The 19,166-nt window shown below is 42.6% G+C and overlaps 1 protein-coding gene across 1 annotated transcript in view; it reads left to right on the top strand.

Annotated features, from left to right (window-relative positions):
* The window catches only part of CLCN5 (Cl-/H+ antiporter 5), a 165,574-nt gene extending 147,798 nt beyond the window's left edge, over positions 1-17,776 (top strand). The window contains exons 12-15 of the mRNA XM_089904547.1: positions 1,359-1,545; positions 2,753-3,151; positions 3,605-3,821; positions 5,167-17,776. Of these exons, the coding sequence (XP_089760673.1) occupies positions 1,359-1,545; positions 2,753-3,151; positions 3,605-3,821; positions 5,167-5,257 (894 nt within the window). The 3' untranslated portion in view covers positions 5,258-17,776. The remainder of the gene's footprint in view (positions 1-1,358; positions 1,546-2,752; positions 3,152-3,604; positions 3,822-5,166) is intronic.
* Positions 17,777-19,166: the final 1,390 nt, after the last annotated feature.

Raw genomic sequence — 19,166 nt, 5'->3', positions numbered from 1 at the left:
GAAAATTGAGAATGCACTATTGTATCCTAGGAGTCAAAAAAAGAGTGGGGACAGCTTACCCTTCCCCCTCCCCATATCCTCAAGTCCATTCTCTAGTAGGTCTGTGTCTTTATTCCCGTCTTACCCCTAGGTTCTTCATGACCTTTTTTTTTTCTTAGATTCCATATATATGTGTTAGCATACGGTATTTGTTTTTCTCTTTCTGACTTACTTACTCTGTATGACAGACTCTAGGTCCATTCACCTCACTACAAATAACTCAATTTCGTTTCTTTTTATGGCTGAGTAAGATTCCATTGTATATATGTGCCACATCTTCTTTATCCATTCATCCGATGATGGACACTTAGGTTGCTTCCAGTGGCATGGACATATATACACTACCAAACGTAAAATAGATAGCTAGTGGGAAGCAGCCGCATAGCACTGGGAGATCAGCTCGGTGCTTTTTGACCACCTAGAGGGGTGGGATAGGGAGGGTGGGAGGGAGGGAGACACAAGAGGGAAGAGATATGGGAACATATGTATATGTATAACTGATTCACTTTGTTATAAAGCAGAAACTAACACACCATTGTAAAGCAATTATACTCCCAATAAAGGTGTTAAAAAAAAAGAGTGGGGAGACAGATGGGGGTTCCTTTTTGGGACAGTCATGCAACCATAGTCACTATCTCATTAAGAAAACTTAATCATTTATTCTTTCTTTATACTGTTAAAATAAACTGAAACCTCATGTGCCATCCTTTTTGTGTGAGTAATGGGTCAAGATTCAATACATGAGAGTGGTTACAAGCATTGCATTTAAACCGCAGTACCAGCGTTTACTAAATCTTGGCCTTGGGTGAGTTCCTTAACCTCTCTACACCTTAGGTCCTTTGCGAGTTGGGAATTATAACACCTGCCTCCTGGGGTGGTTGTAAAGAACCCATGAAATCTGGTCCATAGAGCATCCAGCATTGAACATTGTAGATAGTCAATAAAGGGTAATTGTTGTTGATTAGAATTCAAAATTGGGGAAAATGTCTGCATATATGAGAAACTCCATCTATTTTCCTTTTTCTTTGGGAAAGGCTTAATTTCTGCCTCCAGTTCTGTGTTGGTCTGGAGAGTTCAGGCTCTTGCCTGATGGACCCCGAATCAGGGTAAGCGTCTTTGCAGTCGTCCTTGCCTGCACGTTCCAGAGAACCTCTAGTCCCTGTAGTGTTACACAAATCTTTGCGGCCACTTGCTAGCGTAGTGCATAGTTAAATTGTCATTGGCCTGTTCGCTTCGCAGAGGGTCAGTCCTCTAGCCCTTACCATGTGCCGGACGATCACGTCACTTCTCACTGACCATCTTTTGCTTTCTCTTTGCAGATCCCTTCTGGCCTCTTTATCCCTAGCATGGCTGTTGGTGCTATAGCGGGTCGGCTTTTGGGAGTAGGGATGGAACAGCTGGCTTATTACCACCATGACTGGGCCATCTTCAATAGCTGGTGCAGTCAAGGAGCGGATTGTATCACCCCTGGCCTTTATGCGATGGTTGGGGCTGCAGCCTGCTTGGGTGAGTACTGTTTGCATTGATTCCAAAGAGTTTGCTACCCAGGTGGCATTATAAAGACAAGTGATATTAAACACAATTGACTGTAGATTTTTTTTTTTTTTTTTTTTGCGGTATGCGGGCCTCTCACCGTTGTGGCCTCTCCCGTTGCAGAGCACAGGCTCCGGACGTGCAGGCCCAGCGGCCATGGCTCACGGGCCCAGCCGCTCCGCGGCACGTGGGATCTTCCCGGACCGGGGCACGAACCCGTGTCCCCTGCATCAGCAGGCGGACTCTCAACCACTGCGCCACCAGGGAAGCCCGACTGTAGATTTTTTAAAAGATGACTCTCCCTTTCTTGTTGGGCTTGCCATTTTCAAGTGCTTTAAGAAAGCATTCTTTACCGTATATCTCCATTCCTCCCCTTTGAGAGTAATTCTTCTCTCAAATTCCGTCATATTGAGGAAATAATCAGAAATTTGGGCAAAGATGATCTGCACAAGAATGTGCATCATGGTATTATGTGTAATAGCAAATAACTGGAATCAACCTAAAAGCACAATAAGGGACTGGTTAAATAAATTATGGTATAGTACGTCCATATAATGCCATACCATACAGCCACTGAATGTGATGCTAATACGTTTAATATCTTTAAATACATTTGTACTAATATACAAAGTATTCCTAATATAAAGTTAGGAGAAAAAGCATGGTGGGGAATTTAAACGTATAATATGAGTTCATCTGTATAAAAACATACGTTTTTGAAAAAAGTCATTTGAAATTTTTACTCAGCATATTTCTAGACAGTGAGCTTATGGATAATGGCTTTCTTTTATATACTTTAAAAATATATGTATTTTCTGATCTTTCCACAGTGGGCCTGCACATCCCAGAGAACCTCTCGTATCTGTAGTGTTACACAAATCATAGAGATCTTATGCAATTACTTATATAATTGGGGGGTGGGGAGCAACAGACAAATGAAAAAAAGAAGAAGAATGAAGGAGGTATCTTGTACTTTTGTAGAGATTATTTTTAGAAGTCTGACTCATGTTCACTGTAAACTTGCTTGAATGCAGTTGCAGGGGTCTATAGGTGAGGCCTCCTTTTAGTGATGTTTCTGGTAAGTAGCTTTTTCTGGATGGGGCCTGTGACAGGCCCATAACTGTAATGAATCCTATACTTTTGCTCCCTTCAGTAAGTAGCCTGTGTCTGTTTTTTGCAGGCGGGGTGACTCGGATGACTGTTTCTCTTGTTGTCATAATGTTTGAACTAACTGGTGGCTTGGAATACATTGTGCCTCTGATGGCCGCAGCCATGACAAGCAAGTGGGTGGCAGATGCTCTTGGGCGGGAGGGCATCTATGATGCCCACATCCGTCTCAATGGATACCCCTTTCTTGAAGCCAAAGAAGAGTTTGCTCACAAGACCCTGGCAATGGATGTGATGAAACCCCGGAGAAATGATCCTTTGTTGACTGTCCTTACTCAGGACAGTATGACCGTGGAAGACGTAGAGACCATAATCAGTGAAACCACTTACAGTGGCTTCCCAGTTGTGGTGTCCCGGGAGTCCCAAAGACTTGTGGGTTTTGTCCTCCGAAGAGACCTCATTATTTCAATTGGTAAGGATTTCAGAAATGGGATAAGGGAATCCACTATGGAAATAAATAAATATGCATGAGGGGAAGGGAGGGATAAATTAGGAGTTTGGGATTAACAGGTACACACTACTATATATAAAATAGATAAACAACAAGGCTACTGTATGGCACAGGGAAGTATATTCAGTATCTTGTAATAACCTGTAATGGGAAAGAATCTGAAAAAGAATGTTTATATATATCGATATATATATATAATTATATGTATATATACATATATATAAAACTGAATCACTTTGCTGTACACCTGAAACTAACACAACATTGTAAATCAACTATACAGTCAATCAATCACTAAGCATGCGTGCATGCGTGAAAAGGGGAAGGACAGAGTGGAGAGGGGACTGGTTAGGGGCCAGAAGTTTAGAAGTAGTCCTTCCTTTTTCAACCTTTTGTTTTCTACTTTTCAAATAGAAAATGCTCGAAAAAAACAGGATGGAGTTGTGAGCACTTCTGTCATTTATTTCACCGAGCATTCTCCTCCAGTGCCACCATACACCCCACCTACCCTCAAGCTTCGGAACATCCTGGATCTCAGCCCCTTCACTGTGACTGACCTTACACCCATGGAGATCGTGGTAGATATCTTCCGCAAGCTGGGACTGCGGCAGTGCCTGGTTACACACAATGGGTGAGAGCTCTTTGGTGAAGGCAAATTGGATTTGGGAGGAAAAGAGAATGTAGAGAGATAAAGAAAGAAGAACCCAACTCACATGAATATTTGTAGCATTTATAGACCTTTTTGAACCTCTGAGATGAAGATGAATGTGTTTCTTTTTTTGTCATAATTAATAGAAAAGGAGTTTGGGGAAGATAGTGGGTTTGAGAGATGCGAACTGCTGGTTGCACATTATAAATAACTCAGTTCCTCCCCCACAAAGGAAACAACTATGTCCTCATGAACAGGCAGCACTGAAATTATAATGGTATTAGGTAGTATATGTATAGTATTTGGTGCTTACGATACCTTTGTTGTTATTATTTGAGGGTGAGAAAACCAAGTTCCAGTGAGGTTTAAAGATTTGCACAAGGACTCCCAGTTACTGTCTAGTAGTGGTAGCCTTTATTTATTTATTTATTTTGGTCTCGCCACACAGTTTGCGGGATCTCAGTTCCCGGACCAGGGATTGAACCCAGGCCACGCAATGGAAGCCCGGAATCCTAACCATTAGGCCACCAGGGAACTCCCTAAACACAAGTCTTCTGACTTCCAAGGCTAAGGCTCTTTCTTTCTGGGATATTTCTTATCCAGTAAAGGAAGCCATGCTATTTTTATTGGAAAAGAAAGGAGGCTGAGGAGAAGGGTGCGTGTTTTTGGTTTTTTTGTTGTTGTTTTTGACCCTGGTATGTTAATCTAATGATTATATAAGAATTTCGCCCTCTACAGTTTCTGAATAGCGTAGCAGATGTCTTGCAGGATTGAGATCAGTAAGGGGACTTTTCCTAACTGATCCATTCAACCTTTACTGAATCTGTACTTCATGTAAGAAGGCATTCCACTAGATTCTGGGGAGAGGCAAAAAGCAATGAGACCCTTCTCTGCCCTCAAGGAGCATACAGTGTTTATAGGGAAGCTGAGAACACAGCAAATTGGACAAATGCTACGGAAGAGGTGTGCACAGAACATGCTGTTCCCAGGAGGAGGGCACAGTTATTACTGGCTCGTAGGATCGGGGAAGGTGTTCTGGAAGAGGGACATTTGAACTGGGTTGCAAAAGGTAAGATTTGTATATAGAGCGAAGAATATTTAAACCACAGGAAATAGCAGGATTTAAGACCTAGAGGAAGAAGTGCTTAGAGCATGCTTCGGGACCCATGCATTGTCCCATTTACCTGGTACATGTAATCTAGTCCTGTCATCGTTCTGTAAGTACAGATAGTATTCAAAGACAAAGATGAAAAGGACCACAAAAAGTGTCACCTTCGAGACTGTTATTTTAACTACAGATTAATTTTTGTCTTGTTTTATCTTTTAGGCGATTGCTTGGAATCATTACCAAAAAGGATGTGCTAAAGCATATAGCACAGATGGCGAACCAAGATCCTGATTCCATTCTCTTCAACTAGAATCACAGGGTTGTACTGGATATAAAACAGGAAGGACATTGCAGACCATGGATATATTTTATTAACTGGGTACCCAAAAAACATTTCCCACATTTGGATGGTGAAGTTATATTTGTGTGTTGTCTCTTTCCTACAAGTTAACCAGTTGCACTACATAATCTCTGGAAATTAATCTTCTCTTTAGGAGAAAATTCAGTTAGGCTTCTGTGATATTGCATTAGGAAGATTTCATGAAAGAGTAAACAAGATTGCTATGGTTTAATTCTTTTTCTTTCTTTTTCTAAAGATTTTTTTAATTTACAACATAAGTATTAGCCAATATGCAATCACTGAAAACTATGCAAGAAAAATTCCAACCATCCTGACCTATAGCCTGCAGGAAGCTCATGAAAAAGTCACTTTTTTGGACTCTGTCATTGGTGGAAGATGAAGTGTAAACCAGGGACTTTGCTTTTCCAACCACAGAAAGGAAAGCCAGAAGGAAAATAGGAATGGTATTTTCCAGACTGTGAATTCAGTTCAAATGTTATCTTGTTCTTGTTACAATATTTAGCATTATTAGTTTATGTGTGTGTATGTGTATGTTAAGTTTAATACCTGATTATAAGACAATGCTGCTTTGGTTAATCTCCTCTAAATGAATGTAGAGAGGTTGACTTTTATAGCTTGCTTGTTCCTGGTACTCTTTTGAAGTGCACAAAAGATAAGTTATAGAATTTTCTCCTTGTCTGCAAAAAGGGTAATTTTCCAGATGGCCTTTGTTAGCTAGTAGACAAGGACTTTGCCACGAATTTGTTAGTAGCAAGGAATGATTTCTCCATCTTCCGTGAAACGAATGATTAGTAAAGTTCTAAGCAAAGTCAATGACCAGGACTTTCACATTTTTGTGAGGTCCCAACTCTTACCCAGATGCCACCTCCATGAGTGATGGTGCTTTTGGCTTCTGGAATATGTAAGAATAGTAAAGGGAACCAAGTCTAGACTGCATACTGGTAAACCAGGGAAGATCCCGAACTGTATCTGCGTTCTCATGCATTCCTTCATAACAACCACCAGTACTAAAATGACTGCGCACTCATGCGTCCTCCCAGTGTTAAGTACATATATATAACAGGCCAGTGTTGTCCCCGTGATCGTGAATTTAGGCTTGGGGTACTTTCAGGTATATTCAAGGCATTGGAACAGGATAGGCAGCTGTGACTCTCTTGAGGCTCCTTAGAATTCTAAATAAAATGCAGAACCTTCCTGAGACCCAGGGGTGTGGACAAGGCCTGGTGACACCAAAGGTGCTTGTATACAATTGAAAAGGTGCCTGTCTCAATTTCCTACCACCTTTACTGCAGTAGAAAATATCACACTCTAGGGACACCTGGTGGAGTTACAGAGCCACCATCATCATTCCGACTACTGTTTCGTTTTCTACAGTTTTACCCACGTGCTGTTGTTCCCCCTCCATTCTCCCTTTCCCACGCCTCAGTCCTGAGTACTGTCTTTGGGATTGAGTAGTGTGCCCGGTTAATCGTTCCTGTTACAAAAAAATAACTCCCAGGGCTAGTTAAATTGTAAACCCAGCCTCTACAATCTTACAGCCCATGGACGAGAGGTGACGCACAACCATTTGCTTTGCTTTATAGCCCAGTAGCTCCATTTCCATGCTGACGCCCACAGCAGTGAGACTCAAATGCTAGGGGTGGGAGTTGAGCCTTTCCCATTTTACAAGTCTGTTCCCAGCGCTTCCCACCATGCTTCTAGCCTAGAATCAGCAGTCACTCGGCACAGCCTCTCCTCCCACTCCAAGCACCTCAGCGTACCTCATTTTAAAAGTTGTCTATCTCTGATTCTAGGATTTTTTACCCCTAGTTTCTTATCTTTCCAAAATCTGAAATTCTTTTATTGCCTAGAACTGGGGAGCCAAGGCTTATTTTGATTTTTATCTTTAAAATATCAAGGCAGTCACCAGAGTTTCTCCTTTTAAGTATATCACTCTAGCATTTTAATGAAAAAGACAAAAACCTCCCTAGGTTATATTATATTATAGTCACGACTCAGTAACTTCACGTCTTTTGTCCCTTCTGTACCACTGATTCCCTCACACGAGATGAGGCTATTTGCCTGACCACCGCGTCTGTTGTGCGCAAATCAAAGTTCTTATGTGTGTACTTCTGGTTCACTACCTGTCTTTTCTTATCAGCCGTCCAACTAAAGTTTGCAAAACAGGAAATGTTAGTATCTCTGGTATTTGGTGATGGTGAAAGGTTTGGTCGCATTTCATAGTACAGCAGTGATGTGGAGAGTGTCTAAGTTTGCCTTTGCGTTTCTTCTAGGCTCTGTTTTTGATTTGAGACAGATGAGCCAGTGTTCAGGTGCTACTTCAGAGAATAAATTCAAGAAATCAGATAACACTGTGCCAAGGTATACTTTCTAGATACTAAGCACCGATTGGCCCTCCAGAGAATAATATCCCTTTGATACCTCACTCCTGATAAATCTCATTCATTAACCTCAGCTTCTCAGGAATCCTTGTAACTCGTATGCTAGAAGTAGCTGTAGTGTATGGTATCCATTATATGTCCAGTCCGATGGTTTGGCTCCAAGTTTGGCTAATTGTGGTAGAGCTCTCTGCTAGACTGCTAGCTCAGCACCTTAACCCTCAGAGTTTCTTGTCTTGAGGCAAAGGAAAATGTTCTTTCTGCCATTGCCAATTCAGCAGTTGGACATACTTAAACCAACAAAGCTGATATAGGGGGGTCTGTCAGTAGTCTCAAATGGCCACATACCTCAGTGGCAAAAGACTGGATAATCTGTGATTTAAAAATTAGTATGAGCCGAGACCAGTCGATTCTGGTAATAAGAAAGAAGGTTTCCCGACACACGGAAAGGATTTACAAAAGAATGCCAATAAGTGCTTCGAGAGAGTTAGGGCTTTCCAAGGCAAAATATCTGGTAGGCATCCAGGCCACGAAAGGAATGAGAGTCTATGGATTTGTAAAAGTCTAACTGCTATATTTTGTATCTTCAGATCTGTGATGTAAAGAATTAAAGAAGCCAAAATAGTTAAGGCATGATTAGTTACGCCACTGGCAGAAGCAGGGGACTGAACAAGCAAAATAATGGCCACTTTTAAGATCACTTCTATTTGGATGTACGTTCAGACACTCCCCCTCTTTTCTGGCTCTGGTGTCCTTCAGGCTCAGCCCAGCTGTGGAGTAGAGGTGGTATAATCCACAGAGCAGATATCCTCTGGTGGATAATCTGACATTGATGGTACTTTGGATTTGCCAGCTGGCAGAGCAGTCGATTAATTTGCTGATGGAACTGCAAAGCAGTTCCGTTCTTTTGGCACCAGAGGCTGAATCTGAACCCTTTACAGGAAGAGCAGAGAAGAAGCATAAATGTCTCTAGCAAGTCTTCAGTTGTGCTTGAACACAAGAATGATAAAGTAATGGGGACTTTGTGTGGTCTAAGGCTGTGAAGTAATTCTTAACTATGAACTTATGAACCCATTCAGGTGTCAGGGGAGCAAATGTGTTTTTTAAAACAGCGTGCAAGAGAGTCGATCAGGGAATGTAATCACTGCTGTATGTTTTAAGTATTTGGATCACCTGTCCCGGTTGGATCCTGACCTTGATTTGTTTAGTTAGGTGATGAGTAGGAAGGTGTACTTGTTACCCCACAGTATCTTTTGGTTTTGTTTTTTAATAAATCACAAGGAGTGCAGTTTTTGAAGTTGAGTTTTTAATAAATGATAGTGAAGACAGTTGAAAATTTGACATGACCAGTGTGTTTTATATTGCCAGAGTACTTACTGATGACTGACCACATTGTATTGTGAGGAATCGGTTTACTTTCACTGGATCAGAGCCAAACGCAGGCCACTCATCTGTTCAGAGAAAGCAGGAGAGCATCTTTCATGGTGGTGCATAGAGTATTGAGCTCTTAAAAACTCTGAGAAAAAATGAGGAGTTCAGAAAGTAAAGGGGAGGTGAAATATTGAGTCCTTAAAAAAAAGGTGTCTAAATATGTGGTCTGAACTTCAGTGTCCGACGACCTTGATTTTTTTTTAACCACCTCTGGGATAACCTGGATTCCCTTTGGAGAGAGAATGGAAAGTTATGGCAGTGGAAAAAGCCTAGTAAGCAAGTATACGAATTCTTGTAAGATGGTGGGAGGAAGGCCATTCCATGCCCCAAGCCAAACACCCCGACATTTATAAACTGCTTGATCATGTGCCTCAAGGAGAGAAAAAATTAGTAGTCTCCCAAAGACCAGGCTTTCCAAGCAACCAAGAGGCTCAAAGCAGCATTTGGTGGAGGCAGTCTACTTTTGTGGAGAGGGCTGACCCAAGACCAGACCCTCTTGCGGAGGAGGGCAGCATCTACTGCCATTGCCTGAGTGATAAGCTTTAGGTAGCTTATCTTGAATTCTGATAGCAAAATATTTTAAAAATCTATATTGTTAGCCTCCCTGGTATGTACTTATTGTAGATTAAAAAGAAAAAGGTGAGGCTTTCTCAGAGCTCAGGGAGCTGTGTAAATTTGACCTGTGGTAACCACTGAGCTGTGCTCAGCCTCGATTTTTGTTGCTTGCCCCAAGGGGAAGAGTTCCTGGACTAGTAGGTGTTAGCAACTTCAAGTTACTCCCTAAATGTTTGCTGGTCACAGTCTCATTTCTAAACATCTGCATCTTGGCAAAGTTTTGAAGTGATGTAGGGAGCAAAATCGGGTTTTCCACCTCGTAGTCTGATTTTGCCAAATCACCCAAGAAAGAAAGAAGGTCTATGATGTGCGGAGTTTGCGTTTCTTGGATGGGACCTATCAGGTCATCCAGCCCAATCCCGCAGTCTTAAATTCCTACCTCTAAGTTCCTGCCAAAGGGTCTTCAGCCTCTGGGTGCACACTCATTGAATGAATGCCTTGCCTAAAGTTTGGCCTTTTAAGGGGAAGAAAGTGTGTGATGGTATAAAAATATGAGGGTTTAAATAAATGATCTCTGCCTCTCCTCCTCTTTCCTCCCCACCCCTGTCTCTCCTCACCCCAATACCCTGAATTCAAAAAATTTTCTCAGTTACTCCAAGTGTATTGTTTTGAATGTGGACCTTGGGGAGGGAGAGGATCATTCTGAGAGTAGAGAATGGAAGATACTTCTGAGCTGATGGGACCAGTGGGGCTTTGCTCCACTGTAGGGGCTAAAGCCAATGGTATCTGTTGGCAGTGTCCAGGGCTTTAGCATCTTAATGCAGACATGTGAAGTATTCATTGCTAAACCTTGTTATCATCTACTAGTCCAAACCTGTTGAAAGCCAGAGGCGGTCTAGGGTTTGATGAGTGAAATGCCACCTGGCAGAATGGAGATAAGGGAATGGCCCGAGATGGTTTTGTCAGGGTAGGAATGTTTAGCCTCATTATCTTATTGAGTGTACCTCAAGTATATGGTCCTTCAAGAGTGTTCCTTTTCCCTCCTCCATTTCACTTTATCCCTTCTCTCTCTTTCCCATTGTCCCGCCTTTTTAGCACTCAGATTTTAATAAATATTTACTTTTTATTATATATTTGGTCCCTTGGGACTATGTAATGATTAAGAATTAATTTCATTCTAGGTAAAAAAATGATGTGTTTAATGTTTTGTTCTTTTAAACTGTCTTTTGAAGCTATGCTGCTAACCAGGTACAGGCCAGAAAGGAGTTGGGCTTGACGGACAGCACCCTGGTCATGTCACCTAAGGATGCCATTGATGTAATGATGGTGACTCTTCTTCATTTGACCAAGGCCAGCCTCCTGCTCTTACCTCTGTCCATTCATTTCTGGCTGTGGGAAAAATACCACCTGTCAGGTGAGCCAGTGAGGCCAGGAGGATCAGAGGGGCCGGTTCCAGCCCATGGACCACTATATGAATGTCTCTGTAATAAGCTCATTTGTAGGGCCGGCTCCAACTGCAGTAGCCAAAGAAAACCTGTCTGACTCGACATTTTAGTTCCTGAGAGTTGGTAAAAGTTCAACCGAAGCTAAGGTATAGACATTAGCAGTAGCTAGGCGTCCAGAAACTAGAGTCAACTAAAGCTAATAGAGTTTCCACAGGAAACTTGGTGCTGAGCTGTTCAGAGCAATTATTTATCTGAGTGTTGCCAACCCTTTAGTCACGCTTTCTTAGCTTTATTCTAACTTTTAGAGACATTGGTCCCTGTTCATAGGCACAGCCTGTACCAAAGCTGTGGCTCACTGCACAGTTCGTTCTGCTCCCTGGTCAAGCATAGGAACATAGTCTAAAAAGGAAGATGTGGGCTGGGGAGTTAGGAGACCTGGTTTCTATTCCCTGTGCTTCTACTAACTAGCCTCGAGATCTTAACCGCTCTGTGCCTCAGTGTTCCCATCTGCAAAATGGGGATAGTGTTAATTGCCCTACCTACCTCACAGGGTTGTTGTGAGGATAAACTGAGACAATGAAAGGAAAGTACTTTGACAAGTAAGTGCTATGCAAATTGTAAGAAAAGGAAACAATCACGTTAAAGGCAATGGAATGGACTTTGGCAGAAAGGTTAATGGGATTGTCCAGCCCTTTCTCTGTGTGGCTTAAACCCAGGTCGCCATTGCTTTATACATTTTTCACTTAGCACAGATTTGTAATTATGCATGTAATAAAGCACAGCCTTATCCAACTTGGTGTCTGGTGTGTTTCTGAAGACTCTCAATTTTGTAGCTATTGATTTCTGATCATAAAAGCTCGGTGTGGAGGTTGGGGAAGGATAGTGTAAAAGGTACCTGCAAATTCCTGCTAGAAGGCTCACTTCTTAAAACGATTTATTAAAGACTTAATTAGTTTTACAGATCGAGTAATACTTTTTACCATAAGGAGACAAATGAGGAGCACCTTGTATTTTCTGAGAGATTCCAGATACCTCATTCATTATGGCTACTTAAATGTTCCTGTCTCATACATTGGTGATCCTTTCCTGATGAAATGAGGATTAGCTGGAGCTGTGTTTTTTCCCTCTCTTTTTAAGCTTTTAATGATGTAAGATTATGGGCTTTGACAGGCCTCTTGCCTATAGTCAGTTCTTACAAGGAGTAGGATGGGTGATGGAAATGTTCCTCCAATGAATAGTAGGGCTAGTAGTATCCTCGCTATGGTGGGTTGGGATTAAAATGTTTTCTGTGGGAAACCCTTTGAAGTAACTGAGGAGTGGGCTTTTCGGGGAAGTGGTTGAATATGCAAACATTTCCATTTCGCACCTCTCGGGAACCCAGAAAACAAAGGAAAGCTATACTTTGAAGTATGGTTTTCCTACTTTCTCGCTCTATTTTTCCTGTATCTGATTCCTCCTCCCCTCTCCCTCCCTCTCTCTGTTAGCCAGACCACCAGGAAGGCAGTTTACTGTGTGTCCAAGTTTTCATTTAAGAGTTTCTCCCGTTGACATTTGATTACATCTGCACTGGTGTTGACTTGATACCTTGTTGCTACCAAGAACTTTAATGACTTTGGCCTACTTGGTATCATTTCAGGAAGGACACCTCTATGTATAAATAACTCCCTCATAAGCCTGAAATTCCACAAGGAAACTTCAGTTTTTGATGTTATTTATCATTTTACTGGACCCCTTCCACACTTATCATCATCCCGGCCTCTAATCTAAATACCTTCTAAGAAAAAAAAACAGTGCATCTAGCTGTTACCAGCTCTCAACAACTTGCGAAGAATTAGAGTATCATGTCTAGTTGCTGTAGGGCTCAGATAAAAATGGCTTTGATGGAGTACGAGGTACAGATGAATCCATCATCTAGTACAGGAGCTGCCCAGAGAAGAACCTGGAAATGACCACCAGATGTCAGTGCAATCATTAAAATACTGGTATAGCTCTGGTTTGGTCAGAAAAAAACTGTGTCTGAGGGTAGTAGGCAGGGCAAAAAGCGTTAATTCATACATACAGCTAGATGCTGGGAATACAAAATTCAATCACAAGGTATTTCTTAGTTGATCAGATATTCTCTTTTTAACGTATATAATAAACTGTGTTTCTCTTATTGTTAAAACAAGTCAATCACATGGCAGTCCCTGCCTTTAAGGAGCCTATCGTCCTGGTGTCTGAAAGTTGTAGTTTCTTTTTAGAAGCAGTGCCTCAGATAAAAACAATGAGGAAAGGACTCCAGTTCTTCCTTCATTAGGATCGCCATATAATTTATTGTGTGACTAAGACACTTCTGACAGTGGGATGGTGGTGTTAATAATTACCCAGGGACAACAGGCTCAAACTGGGACTATCCCAGGTGTGTTAGTCAGCTCAGGCTGCTATAACAAATGACCATAGACAGAGTGGCTTATAAACAAAAGAAATCGATTTCTCACAGTTCTGGAGGCTGCAAATCTGAGATCAGGGTGCCAGCATGGTGGGGTTCTGGTGAGATCCCCTCTCCCAGGTTGCAGACTACAGAATTGTTGTATCCTCACATGGCAGAAAGAGAGCTAGAGCGCTCTCTGGGGTCCTTTTTATCAGGGCACTAATCCTGTTCATGTTCAGGCTCCACCTTCCGGACTTCATCACCTCCCAAAGGCCCTACCTCCAAATACATTGAGAGTTAGGATTTCAATGGAGTGGAGAGGAGGGTTGTCTACACTAGCAGCAATGTACTTAGAAATATTTTGTTACACAAATACCCTTGAACTTCACATCAACCCCGTGAGATAGGCAAAATATGAGGATACTAAGACTAAGACTTGTTTGTGATTTGCTCAGTATCTCAGAGGCAGGAAGTGTTGTAACAGAAGCTGGAACTCAGTGTTTTTGACCCCAGATCCAGACTAATCTTATGGCTACGTGTTCCTGTTGATCCTGACTGTTTCTAGGCCAGTTTATGGGAAGAGAGTAACAGGAGCCTGCCTGGTTGGGCAGTTGGCCTAGTGTTAAAAATTTACTGTGGGTAAGAATCTGTATAGAGGCGTGTAGAGGTGATCAGAAGCAATCCTAGGAAGGGGATCTCCAAAGAGGTTTTTTTAAAAATGTGCTTGTGTAGAAAAGTGAGAAGTGGGGATGGATTAGGGTTGGGGAGCAGTGTCTGGGGGGCCTGTATTTACTAATTGACTTCCCTTTGTATTATTTGAAGTTTTTACTGGGAGCATATGTCACTTTTATATTTTTTTAAAAGTAAACATCCAGGAAAGAAAACTATTTTTATATGTGGCTATAAATATGTGTTCATCTCATCAGTTGGAAGCTAAATTTGTTTTTCTTGCAAACTAATGATAAATAAAGAAAATTAAAGCCTCAGGTCCAGTAAATGGTTGTTATGATGAGAATTCCCATCCCCAGTAGGGGAGCCATATGACTCATGCAGGCACAGGGGCTGTTTTCTTTCATATTCTAACACAGCAGACAGAATGATCCTTTTCAAAGATAGATCATGTCAGTTGCCTGATTTGAAACCCTTTGGTAGCTTCCCATTACATCCAGAGCAAACCCAAACCCCTTACCCTGGCCTCTGAGGCCTTCCATGACCTTCATCTGGCCTATCTTGCTAACCTCATGTTATGTGTTGAATTGTGTCCACCTAAAATTCATGTGTTAAAGTCCTAACCCCCAGTACCTCAGAATGTGACCTTATTTGGAAATAGGGCCCTTGCAGATGTGATTAAATTAGGATGAGGTCATACTGGAGTAGGTCGGGCCTTAATCCAATATGACTGATGTCCTTATAAGAAGGAGAAATTTAGAAGCAAGTGCGCGCACACTCGCACACACACACACAGAATGCCAGGTAAAGATGAAGGTGGAGATTGAGGTGATGTGTCTACAAGCCAAGGAAGACCAAAGTTTGCCAGCAAACCACCAGAATCTAGGAGAGAGGCACAAACAGATTCTCCCTCACAGCCATAGAAGGAACCAACCCTGCCAACACCTTAATCTTGGACTTCTAGCCTCCAGAACTGAGGCAATAAACGTTTCTGTTGTTTAAACCACCTGGTTTGTGGCACTTTGTTATGGCAGCCCCAACAACCTAATACACCTCATCTCTTAGTGTTCAGCCTCTCTCTCACTTGCTACCAGCACACTCTCTTTTTTTTTTCTTCAGTTCCTCACACACCCAGTTTATTCCTGCCTCAGGATCTTTGCACTAGCTGTTTCATTTTCCTCAAATGTACCTCCCTCAGACTTTTGCATGATTAGTACCTTCTTATTATTCAGTTTAAATGACCTCTCTTATAGAAGCCTTCCCTCACCTCCCAGTCATTCTTAATTACTTCATGCTCTTTTTTCTTCAGAGTAGTCATCGTCATCTGAGGTTTTCTTAGTTATGTGTTTATAGTATATTTCCCCCAATTAGAATGTAAGTTCCATAGGGATTTTTGTCCACCACTATATGCCCAGCTTCTACCTAGACGTACCTGGCACACTATAGGCAGTCAATAAATATTTATTGAATGAATGATCGAATGAATGAGAAGAGTTCTTCACTGATAGATTTGTTTATTAAGCATTTATTGAATCTCTACTACTTGACAGCCACTCTGACAGAACTCGAGGCACAAAGGCAAATAAGATAGGGTCCCTGCCCGCTGTCTTTCTAAAAGTCTGTGGCTACTGCCAGATCCCAATACTGCTGTAGTAGAAAGAGCATAGGCTTTGGAGTCTGACAGGCCTAAGTTCATGTCCTAACTCTCAGTTACTAGCTGTGTGATCCTGGGCAAGGCACCTAACCTCTCTGTACCTCGGTAATCTTTTCTGCCAAAGGGGGATAATGTTAATACCTAACCTAGAGAGTTGTGGTAAGAAATAAATGAGACAGATAATGTGTGTAAAAACCTCAGCAGTGCCTGGTACCCAATAATGCTTTAAAAGGCATTCTAGGGGCTTCCCTGGTGGCACAGTGGTTGAGAGTCCGCCTGCCGATGCAGGGGACACGGGTTTGTGCCCCGGTCCGGGAAGATCCCACATGCCGTGGAGCGGCTGGGCCCGTGAGCCATGGCCGCTGAGCCTGCGCGTCCGGAGCCTGTGCTCCGCAACGGGAGAGGCCACAACAGTGAGAGGCCCGTGTACCGCATAAAAAAAAAAAATGGCATTCTACTTCTATTTCGCTCTAATTAAATAACCAGGGCCCTTCTGCTCACAGTTATTTGCCTCCCTTTGGGGGAAATTAACTATTCCCCAAGACAGTAGTAGAAATAATTTGGTCTAAAGGGATTCCCTGGATGGCCCCAGTACTTGTATCAGGGATCTCCGGGGAGCCATTCAAGTGGAGAAGACACATGTTGGAAATAAACACCCAACCTACTTCCCTTCATGCCCCATTATGAGGTAGTCATTCATTCATTCGTTCGTTCATTCATTCAGCAACTATTTATTGAACATCAATTCTGTCCCAAGCACTGTGTTGAGTGCTGGATGTACAGCGGCCAACAACACAGACATGGTCCTTGTCTTCACAGGGCTTACAGGCTAGTAGAGGCTCTTTGTTTCTTTTCCTTGTACTCTTTCAGCAAATATTTATTGGGCCTGGTACTTCCAGGCTTTTGCTATCTAGAGAGAATAGTGACATCATGCCACTATCCGTTGTTACCCGAGATGACCAAGTGGCCCTGGATCTGGGGCAGCCATAGGCAATGGTGTTCATCCTTGGGGTTTTGCAGGCTTAGGAACCCTCCACAAATTAGCATTTAAAAAATTTCCACGTATTGAGTGCTTGCTTTGTTTGAAGTGGTAGATTCCATGCTTTACATCTATTATTTTGTTTAATCCCCACAACCTTGAGAAACAGATACTGTTATTATACCCTATGTCAGCTGAGGAAAGGGATGCTCATGCTGGTGGGAGGGTGAAGTGACTCGTCCTAGGTTATACAGTTAGGAAGTGGTGGAGGTGGAATTCAAGTCTAGGTCTGTATGACTCCCGAGCCTCTTTCTATAATACCACGACGCTTCAATATTTCCATAGGCTATTGGCTATTTTTGCTAAGGAAGCATTACACAGGACTGACTTACTGAAAGCTAGGAGAGCTCTTTTTTTTTTTTTTCTGTACATGGGCCTCTCACAATTGTGGCCTCTCCCGTTGCGGAGCACAGGCTCCGGACACTCAGGCTCAGCGGCCATGGCTCATGGGCCCAGCTGCTCCGTGGCATGTGGGATCTTCCTGGACTGGGGCACGAACCCGTGTCCCCTGCATTGGCAGGCAGACTCTCAACCACTGCACCACCAGGGAAGCCTCCTAGGAGAGCTCTTGAAAGAAAAAATAGGACATTAAATAGAAAGGAATCTCCAAGTTTCCATACCTTCTTTTATTAGTTGTCTATTGCTGTGTAACACTATTGCCACAGACTTAGTGGCTTCAAACAATACACATTTATTATCTCACAGTTTCTGTGGCTCAAGAGTCTTGGCAAAGCTTAGCTGGGTTGTTTGCAAGGCTGAAATCAAGGTATTGGCCAGGGCTGGGCTCTCATCTGAGGCTCACCTGGGGAAGAATCCACATCCAAGCTCACATGATTATTCGTAACATTCAATTCCTTGTGGGCTGCCCCACTGAAGGCATCAGTTCCTAGCTTAGTGTCAGCCAGAGGTCACTCTTGCTTCTTTGCTGTATTAGTTAGGGTTTGCCACAGAAACAAAACCCATTGTGTGTGTGTGTGTGTGTGTGTGTGTGTGTGTACAGATATGGACAGTGAGAGGGAGGCGGGGGAGAGAGAGAGAGAGAGGAGGTTATGAGGAATTTGCTCATGTGATAAGGGAGATGGCAAATTCAAAGTCCACAGGGTGGGCCAGCAGGCTGATGACCCAGGGAAGAGCCAATGTTGTAGTTTAAGTCCAGGAATTCCCTATTGCTCTGGGGAGGTCAGTCGTTTGTTCTACTCAGGCCTTCAGCTGATTGGATGGAGCCCACCCACAGTATGGAGGGCAATCTGCCTTGCTCAAAGGTATCAATTTAAATATTAATCTCATACAAAACCAGCAGAAACATCCAGAATAATGTTTAACTAAATATCTGGGCACCGTGGTCCAGCCAAGTTGACACTTAAAACTAACCATTACACTTGCCATTGTGGGCCTCCCCAACATGACCACTTGCTTCATCAAAGCCAGTAAGGAAGAGAGTGTCCTAGCAGGAGGCTCCTTACAAGATTATGCAGCATAACCACAGAAGTGCTAACCTGCTACTAGTGCCATATTCTGTTAGAAGAAAGTCACAGGTCCTGCCCGCATTCAAAGGGATGGTGATGATGGGGGTTCTGGGGGCCATGTTAGAGCCTTTCTGCCACAGTCCACCTCTTGACTTCCAATGATTCACATCCCTCCCACATTCAAAATACATTCACTCCCTCCCAAAATTCCCCGAGGTCTCATCCCATTATAGTATCTGCTTAAAGTCCAGAGTATCATCACTTAAATCAGGTCCAGGTGTGGATGTGGTCCTTTAAGTATAATTCCTCTCAATATGATGATCTGTAAAACTAAAGAGACAAATAATCTACCCCTATACAACCAACAGAAAATGGTGGGGAGGCATAGAATACCCACTATAGACATTTCCATTTGAAAAGGGTGCAGGGGGTCTTGGGAGGCATCAAAGGGTCCATGGCAATTTTGAAATCCAGCTGGGCAAATGTTAAATATTCCCTGATTAGTTCTGAATCGCTTGGTTCTGCCCTCTGACTTATCCTTCCTTTTTCATGAAAGGTGGCACAAGTTTGCAGCTGAGTAGTTTTATCAGCCTGCTTCCTGCCAATAGAATTTTGGGGGGTCCAAAATTTCTTTAATTTTGTACTCTCTGTCTCAGTCCAAGCTAACAGTGTTTCCGCTGAAATAACTTTCTCAAAAACTTTAGGAGTCTTCAGTGGATTTAATTGAGGTTCACTCCATTAGAAAAAATACATACACACAGATCTGTTCAAGATAAGCTCCTCTCTACCTTGGACTCCTGAGATGGCTAGG

The sequence above is a fragment of the Delphinapterus leucas genome, chromosome X (genome assembly GCF_059928025.1).
Source record: "Delphinapterus leucas isolate spDelLeu-1000000601 "Yukka" chromosome X, BTC_Dleu_Yukka2, whole genome shotgun sequence".
Lineage (NCBI taxonomy): Eukaryota > Metazoa > Chordata > Mammalia > Artiodactyla > Monodontidae > Delphinapterus > Delphinapterus leucas.
Note: the sequence above shows the minus strand (reverse complement) of the source record. Positions and strands in the feature narration are given on the sequence as shown.